General features: G+C 43.6%; 1 protein-coding gene across 1 annotated transcript; it reads right to left on the bottom strand.

The window, feature by feature from the left end:
* Positions 1-1,003: 1,003 nt before the first annotated feature.
* On the bottom strand, positions 1,004-8,195 carry rbm41 (RNA binding motif protein 41). The gene is made up of 8 exons (XM_031874066.1): positions 8,075-8,195; positions 6,819-6,935; positions 5,928-6,129; positions 5,445-5,652; positions 3,895-4,385; positions 3,010-3,157; positions 2,734-2,878; positions 1,004-1,016 (listed from the first exon to the last, which is right to left on the bottom strand). The coding sequence occupies exons 1-8, from the start codon at positions 8,080-8,082 to the stop codon at positions 1,004-1,006; spliced, it is 1,332 nt and encodes a 443-aa protein (XP_031729926.1). The 5' UTR covers positions 8,083-8,195.
* Positions 8,196-9,272: the final 1,077 nt, after the last annotated feature.

Consider the following 9,272-nt stretch of genomic DNA (forward strand, 5'->3'; position numbering starts at 1 on the left):
GTCTGTCTTGACTTGAGATTTGACCCGGACCTGTCTGTCTTGACTTGGGACTTGACCCGGACCTGTCTGTCTTGACTTGGGACTTCCCGATGACTTGTGAAACAATGACTCGTCCTCACCTCTGCTCTATACTACATATTTCAGTACAATAGAAATGTAACCAAATCTAAACGTAGTTTTCTTCCTGATCACAATTCAGAAACAAACTTTTTCAACGCTGTTTTCACACTAATGAATATTGTGCCTTATCATCACTATCATAGCGTGAACATGTCCGTTTATTTGGGTTGACATACAGTTTGATATATTCAGGCTGACATATGATTAATGTTTGCTGAGTGGTCAGGTTTTCATCAGCAGTGGGAGTTCTCCTTCTCTGCACTGGACGCATATTTATACACATTAGTGTGAAGATCACTGGTTTCTACCAGCCTGAGGATCAGCTGCTGTCACTGTCCTACGGAGTCATGGTGCAGCATGTGTTTCAGCATATTGAGACTTCGTTCTCATCAGAGGGACGGACACAGTGGAGCCAGCTGTGCTCTCTTTGTTTCATCCTCCTTCAGCTGATTTATATGTTCTACTGATTCATCATAGATGTATTTACAGAGCATGAAAACAAACCTGATTAAAACATATATAAATCTGTTCCTAGTTCTTTATTTGGTGATAAACGCTAACTTTTGTTATTGTCATGTTGTTGAATGCTTGCCCTCCTTATGGAACACCATGAATGATTATAAATGTAGACATCTGCATTGAACAGTGAGCGACATAGTTCAGAATAGAACCAAGAATCTGTCTCATTTCTGCACCACATGCACATTCTGCATTCACACTGAAACACAACATTTCTATAAATACAGATGTTGTTAAGATGTATCATTTCCTTTAAAACGTCTGTATTGTATAAAACGATTAAACAACAACTTTAAAGTAGAAACAGACGATAACTGGCGCACGAAGGCTCGTTGGTGTTTCCACAGAATAGAATGGGGAAAGATCACGACCCTGAACTGAAGGCAAACAGAAGATCAACACAAACACACTTAAACAAACAAAGACACCAGTTCAGTCCGATCAATACGCAGTTTCAGTTTGACTTGCGGGTGAGTCGTGAGACCAAAACGTACATGTGGACTGGGGTCAGTTAACAGTCACCAAACCGGGTGACTCTTTATTTTAAAGTTCTTGTAAAGTAAAGTTCAGTGAAGGATCTAAAACCGGAGAGGTGCATGATTAGGGTGCAGATTTACAAACCAGTGAGGACCCCGAGTCCTGGTGTCAGGAACTGAACTGGTTCAACCAGCACACATTTGACCGATAGAACACCAGAGATAAGTGGACAAGTAACACACACACACACACACACACACACACACACACACACACTGAGCATATGGGAAAGACAAACATCCCAGAAACATACAGTAAACAAGCACAGATGTAGTCTTTGCTGCAGAGGCCACTTCAGGCAAACTGGTGCAAAAACCGATGAATGGTGCTCACTAAGAAACAAGTTGTTGCATCAATAAGGTCGCACTTTGTCACTAAAAATGAACATTTCACCAATAAATTAGGAGAAATTGTTTATTTTCTCTCATCCTCATTGTTGAGGCCTGGTTGTGCTAAGACGGTCAACTCAAAATGTTCCAAATATGCTCTGCAATCAAAAAGCTGCAGCCACAATTTAAAGAAATCTGTCCTCATCACATTTGTCCAATATCTTAATTTCAATTCCACGAGAATAAAACTAGCACGAATAATCACATTCGGCTGTTCGGAAACAAGTAAGCTACAACAACAAAGAGTTTCTTCTTATCGTGTCCTCAAGAAAAAGCCTGGTTGTGCCTTAAAAAGTGAAACACAAAGGACAACTATGCTCCGCTCAGCGCTGCAGTACATTACTGATATTAATGTGAGGATACAATGAAATATGAGACGTTACCGGGATTATGTGTGTTCTGTCTTAAACTTTATTTAACCTCCAGTTGCTCTTTTAACAGCACACTCACCTGCGACGGCTGAATGGCTCCATCTAGTGTCCAAAAGAAGAATTACAGGTTTTTATTTTGATATAGAATTATTATTAATTGGTAGATTTCTCACCTAATCTTATTGTATAAATAACAAATATTTAATGATTTAATGATGTCCAGTCTGGAGATTAATTTGATAGATATTTAATTCCCTGGAAGAAGATGGAGGAAATGTTCTCTTTATGTAATTAAAATATACATTTTAATAGTGTGAAACAGCATGTCCCAGTAAGAGCATTTGTATTAATATCAAAACCTTCAGCTATTATTTATTGTCTTTAGTTTTGTGGTTTTTTTTAATGTCATTTGTTTGACAGTTTTTATTGTCATAAATAATGTTTTATCAAAATAAGAAAAGAGTAAAAAATTAAACATTACTGCAACGCTCATGACAAACATTTTATTAAAATGCAAAGATGAACAGATTTTATCCAGGAAATATATAAATAAATATATATAATCACATCCGTCTCAGCCCTGGAGGATCTTTTATTTCTTCTCCTCCTGCTTCTCCTCCTGTTTCTCCTCCTGCTTCTCTTCCTGTTTCTCTTCCTGCTTCTCCTCCTGTTTCTCCTCCTGCTTCTCTTCCTATTTCTCTTCCTGCTTCTCCTCCTGTTTCTCTTCCTGTTTCTCTTCCTGCTTCTCCTCCTGTTTCTCTTCCTGCTTCTCTTCCTGCTTCTCCTCCTGTTTCTCTTCCTGCTTCTCTTCCCGCTTCTCCTCCTGCTTCTCCTCCTGCTTCTCTTCTTCCCGTCGCTCGCGGCCAAACTCCACCACCAAAGGTTTCCCGAGCATCCGGTATCCATGGACCAACTGCAGGGCTCTCTGGGCCGTTTCAGCGTCTGCCAAAGAAAACACAAACACACCCGATGATCTAATGTGAGATGCATGATGGGAAACAGGAAGCCAGCTCGCTGTGGTTTGTTAGTGCATGTGGTTGGTCCGTGTGTCCGTCCCTCAGACTGTTCCTCACCGGGCAGAGTGATGAAGGCCTGACCCCTCATCCTCCCGGTCAGCAGGCGGTAGAGCACCGGCGGCCCGTTCTCCCGCTCAAACCTGGAGAACAGCGCCACCAGCTGGGCCGCTGAGGCCTGTGCGCTCAGGTTCTTCACGCACAGAACCTACAGGGAGACGCACGAGAAAAACAAGTTTAGTCCTGATCCTCTATCAGACCTCCATCAGTAAACAGACCATCAGAGAGAAGATGGTCTGTTTCTATAGAGTTATTCTTTACGCTGCTGGAGACCCAGGACGTATCGCTAGTCCTGCTAAAGGGAAGGGAGGCACGGGAGAACCAGAACCAGGACTTGAGCGGGGCAGACTGTCAGACCCTGCTGCAGTAAGATGAGAGGTTTCTAAAGGGAGTCTGGCAGCTGCAGGTCTTTAGTGGTCCTCATGGAAACACTACCGCTTCCCTTCACAGGAGGACGCCAAAACAGACACAAAATGAAAGTTCCTTGTAGTAACTTTAGAGTTTCAAACTGCTGGTGTGTGTGTGTGTGTGTGTGTGTGTGTGTGTGTACTGCGTCTCTGATGTTATTGTGTGTGTCGTTCATCGAAATACTGTTTATAGATGAAATGTAGAAGTGGATTTAACATTTAAATATATATTCTGCTGTTAAATAAACACACGTTGAGATTGAAGTGCATCCTCACTTTCATACATTTAAACACTTTTTGAATCTTTGCACTGCTTTTGACTGGGAGCTAATATTCCTAAGATGACACATTTGTTTTTCTGTGTGTATGGAAACCATCAGCCTTGGAGCTAGCTAGCCTCCAGCTGACAGTCTGAGCTGTGCATCAGGACCATCTGGTCGACACAGTAACAAACACTTGTAGATGTAGCTGCCGAGACCTTGGAGGGTTTCCCCGGCTGGTAGTTTCTGAACCTCGGGATGCTCCGGACCCCCTCCCCAGATTCCCGGTCCTTCAGGATGTCTTCGTCTGAGATGGTCTCTATGTCCCCTCTGACAGTCAGCGGTCCCCGTGTCGTCGCCCTGGTCGCTCCACGCAGACTGCCGATTGGCTGGCGTATATTAATGTGTGTCGGAGCAGCTGGTGGTGGCGGCCCCGGTCCGTCTTGAGCGAGCTGCTGCTCTGAAATGGACTCTGACGGTACTGACAAGCCTTCACCCTGCAGTTGTGGTTGATGGTCAGAGGCTTCTTCTGCTCGGTTGTCTGTCTGTGAGCCCTGTGATTGGTCAGATATGAGTCTGTGTGTAGACAGGTGTGCTGCTCCGGTTGTTTGTGCAGCTGGTTTTCTCTCCTTGTTGAGAACGTCTCTGTAGAGAGAGTCCATCGGATCAGAGGACGCCGCCCCCTCCTGGCTCTCCTGGGTATCTTCATCTGTGAGAGAAAACAAAACTACACAGATGAGATCTTCTGACGTGGACTTATGGGACACGACAGAGGCTGTTTGACTGCATTTCTCTCACTGAGCGGTTGTTTTGAACCGTTTCATTCATCCTCCTGTTTTCACATTTTCCTACTTTACTCATTCTAATTTATTTTGAAAAAATCTTTCCCAGAGCACACGATTGATTTGAGACATAGATTAGATCTCAGTTTCTAGGAAGGTAAAAACAGATTGAGTTTCTTAAATCTGTGAAGCGACTGAAATGTGAGATGAAGGGGGCGTTCCCAATCCGCGTCTTTTTTTACGACCTAAAATCCATTGATGTCAATGTAGACGCACGAAAGGCACGCTCATTCGTGAGAGCGACACCAGTGTGGTGCCCGAGCCTCACAACCGTTCCCGACCGTTCTCAAGCACTCCCAACGGTCTCTAAGAACTCCCAAGTGGCTGAGATAAAAAATAGTTCAACTTCTGGAAAGTTGCAGCGCATGTCATGTGACGAGGAACAACCAATCACAGCCGGCAGATGTCTTTTCTTTCCTCAGTAATTCACAGTAAATTTATGGAGAAGTTCATATTTCAGTGCAGGGCTACCCAGAGCTTTACGATCTGTCCCGAGGACTATTTTAATCGCTTCACCCTCTCCGTCTAACATCGTCACAACAAAACGACGTTGAAAGGTCAGACGAACTGTCGCAGTCAAATGGAGCAGTAGAGCTGCTGTGAGGGATTGACGGAGCTGGAAATCCATTTATCTCTGTTTGGTTTAGTCAGTGAGGCTAACTGCTAAAGCACCGCAACTTCCTCCTCATCGCCCCAAGCAGAGAAGAGGATGAAAGTGGCTCGACTGGTGTTTTTAGACACAGCATGTGAAGAACCCTGATGTGTCTCTGTTTTCTTTTTTATTGTTTGAAGGTGAGATATCTTTGAACAGTTCTTGGGATGAACCCATCTCCACCACTCTCTTTCTGACAGGTCTTTTATCATTCCCCCTCTCTGTTTTCATCATGACAGAAATAGGACACGGTGTAGTGGACTGCCCTCCGTACCTCTGTGGTAAAGCGCGGCGAGGAAGCCCAGGCGGTCCGTTCCCTGGAAAAGCGCTTGTTCGATCTCCATCTCGCGGCGTGACAGCGGCCGGCTGGCGGCGAAGCGCTGTGGGCGAGCCAGGAGCTCCGCCCGGGCTTCAATCTTGTCTCTGATCACCTGCAGGCGCTGCTGCTTCGCACCTGGAGCTGCACTCACACCGGTGTGGGGCTGTGTGGGCACAAAGCCGCGGGTCAGACGGTGTCTGCGTTGGATAAAGGTTTTTATACAGCATGATGTTGCGTTCAAGCTCCATTCAGTAAAAATGAGTATTAGGCGAAGGTAAATTATAATGTTATCGTGATGTGTTCAAATGTAAACTTGTAAAATGTACTTTCTGATGAGAAACCTGAATAAATCCAGTTGTTTGAAGGAGCATTATAAAAGCAGATGTTTTCAGGTCAGGGCTTGAGCCCAGCTCCTCCCGTCCCTCCAGCAGGTTTTACCTTCTCCGTTGCCGCCGGTACGTCTCTGATCTGCCACATCTGGATCTCTGTTTCGGTCAGACCCAGCTCCCGCAAGTTGGCCTGGTCCTTCTCCCCGTCCTGCAGGGCCCGGAACTCGGAGAGGCTTCTCACTCCGGCCGCCTGTTGCCCAAACGGTCGATAGAGCGCCGATGGGGCGAAGCACTGCTTCTTGGCGACACATCTGTAAGAGAGAAGTCCCTTCAAAGTTAAGACTTGTTGTGCTCTGCCAAAAGCAGCTGCAGACACTTTTTAAAAGTCCTACAAATCCTAAATGTTGTTCTGCACTCGGGAATCTACAGATAAAAACATGGAGGAGTAAGAATACGTTGCCCGGGGTTCGTGTGAAAGAAAGTCCTCCAGGCTGCGCTGTGGGACGCTGTGAAGGACACGTAACAAGCATGTGATGGACGCTTTTGTCAAAGCACCTCACAGTAACAAGAGATTTTTATTTTATATAGCAGTGAGAGCTCCGGTGGGAATAAAGCTGCAGGCACTGCGTACTTTCACCACGGAGCTCCACAGCTTGCTGTTGTCTTTACTGTCACACAGTGAACTCATCTGGTGAGAGGTGAACCGGTATTTACACCGTCAAGATCTGCTATCAACACACGTCTCACTGCAGGACGTTCTGCTTGTTCGTAGTAGGGATTCTTTTTCAGAACATTGGTGCCGATGTACAGATAACATGAAGCAAAGGATTGTACCGAGGTACATCTTTGGAGCTAAAATGTGTCAAATGTGTTATTTTGCACAATTAAAACAACAAAATAAACATAACAGAGATAAATGAATATCACAGTGCAGGAAGAGGCAAAAAGCCAACTGGGCTTATTTGAAGCCTCCACCTATACAATGTTAAAAGTTGCTCACCGGTCGATGTCGACGCCGGTGTGGAGCTGCTGCAGCAGGAGGCCGCGCAGCTGCCGCTGGCCCTCCGTCTCCTGCTCCTCCAGCAGCGGGCCGTCCTCACAGGACCGCCGGCTCACTCTGAACCAACACGGAGACATCGGGTCAGACTCTCTCAGTGGGAGACAACAGTAGAGGACAAGGACACGTCCACCAAACGTCAAGAGAGGGATTCTGCCCTTTGGTGGACGCGTACAGTCCCGGCTTACAGAACTGACCTGTTAATACAACACTTGAGAGAAAACATTTCTGTAGCAGTGAATCGCAGTTCAAACATAACTTTTGTCTTGGGATGGACAAAAGAATCACGGCTTTTCATTTTCATTACCGATTCATCTGCAGACTACTTTCTCGATCAATTTATGAAGTGTTTTGTTTATAAAATAGAGAAATAGTGAAAGAAGGCCCCGGTGCATTCTGCAGGTTGATTCTGTTTAACAGTCAAAGACACAAAGATATTTAGTTTAAAATAAGAAAAACAGCTAAACGTCACATGACACGCGCAGGAACTAATGAATATCAAGATACTAGCTGTTTGACTAATCATTTAATCAATTATTTATGTAACGTAATAAGATATAAAAGTGTTTAAATCTATTTTCTACACGTTTTAACTCTTTCATATCATTGGGTGTAGTAGGTCATTGAAGGCAATGTTTCACATCAATAAGCAGGATTTGAATCTACAAATAATATACACATCACCTAATTACATGCTACGAAATGGGAAGCTGTATCCATGTCGCCCACCTCTACTTCTGTCTGAGGTGACCGAGTTATCGATAACGTTAACGTGTCCTGGTTCGGACTGCGCGAGCTGTTCTCGTCCTGGTTCGGACCACTGTGTGGTCTGTTTTCTACAGAGGTTGCCATCGAGGGGTCGGTAATATTAATGTATACATATCAAAGAAGACGCTACACGTGCTCTGTACGTGTTGGCGGCCTCAGTGGAGGTTTACAAACACCACCAGAGAGAAGAGATGGCTGACGCACTTCTGTTGTCAACGTTTTGCGTTCAAATGATCTGTGATTTCCTTAATTTGTGTGATAAACTGCGACCAGCGGGGACAAACTGCACAAAGACAGCATGCAGAGGTGAGATATATCACGTTATATAAGCAGGGGACATTATGCCTCCAACCGAACAATTTCGATTACAAATGCCCAAATTATGATACATTTGCTGGAATATGAGGTTGCTAACTGACGGGTTTGTTTACCTTCGCATGCTTCCGCGTTTTATGCTTCCACTTCTGGACTTCCGGCATGTGGCATCATGGGAAATGTAGTAACATCCTCCCACAGGAACAATAACGAACTATAAGACATGTTTCATGGTTACACTTGAGGAATATAATGCCACAGTTTATATCATGAGGCGTGTTGGGGATTAAAATAAATAAATAAATAAATAAATAAATATATATAAGCTCGTGTGTTGTAGTTAGTGCAGAAACTAAAATATGGTAACCAGATTGTGTGATGTTTCTTCCACGTGTTTGGCTAAATGTTGCTCTCTCTGTCCACATCAGACCTCTGCTGCATGGATTATTCCAGTGTCGGCTGGTGGACATGTTCTCTGTAGGGCTGTGCCACATCAATCAATGTCAGCAAACATCCCAGAATGATTTAATGCAAAAACATTAAGGTATCAAACACGCATTACTACTGTAACAGTTAAATATTTAACCTTTATTCCAACATGAAAAAAAACAGTAAATAACACTTTGATAAACACGTCAGGACATCTTATCATAGTCTCAGTATAATATAATATATATATATCATATCATAATATTCACTATAATATAAAACACGTACACGCATATATATATAATGATGTATTTATAACTATATCTATACATCATGTCTCAGCAGGTGCTTCATGTCCCTCACTCCCTAACTGTCCGTGCTGGATCTGTCCCGTTGTTTTAAAAAGCTGAATAAATGCGAGAGAGCCTCAAACACTTCTGATTTCTGATTCAACATCTGGTTTAAATAAATGTTCATTGTAGTCTGAACAACAAAAGGACCTCAAACAACTTTCTACATTTATTAGAGAGATTTGTGTTTTCATAATCTGATGTTTCCCTCAATAACTTTTCATTCAGTCACGTGAGGCTGTTCATTCCTGATTGTCGGGTTTGATGAGTTTTATCATTCAAGAGAAACAATAATCATGTTCTGGGTTATTTAATAATGACGTCACAATCTGAATTTCAAAACGTACAGACGCAAATAATTCATAAATAAGACGATCGCATTCCGCCGGTAGAAATGGATCCTGAGCTTATAAACAGAACACAGGACACAGTTTGACAGACTACAGAGAGAAACACCTCTACAGTGATGATCACTGTGTGTCTTTATGAGTTATTAGTGTTATTAGTTACTGTTATTAAGTACAGTGGTGATCAC

The sequence above is a fragment of the Anarrhichthys ocellatus genome, unplaced genomic scaffold (genome assembly GCF_004355925.1).
Source record: "Anarrhichthys ocellatus isolate YVR2014 unplaced genomic scaffold, GSC_Weel_1.0 scaffold78, whole genome shotgun sequence".
NCBI classification, from domain to species: Eukaryota; Metazoa; Chordata; class Actinopteri; order Perciformes; family Anarhichadidae; genus Anarrhichthys; species Anarrhichthys ocellatus.

Bases quoted from the DNA above. Each gene is read 5' to 3' on its own strand.
- rbm41 (XM_031874066.1), bottom strand. The intron at 3,158-3,894 runs GTCTCGGCAGCT...GTCTCCCTGTAG, and splicing joins AGCCGGGGAAACCCTCCAAG to GTTCTGTGCGTGAAGAACCT. The intron at 2,879-3,009 runs GTGAGGAACAGT...TTTCTTTGGCAG, and splicing joins GGCCTTCATCACTCTGCCCG to ACGCTGAAACGGCCCAGAGA.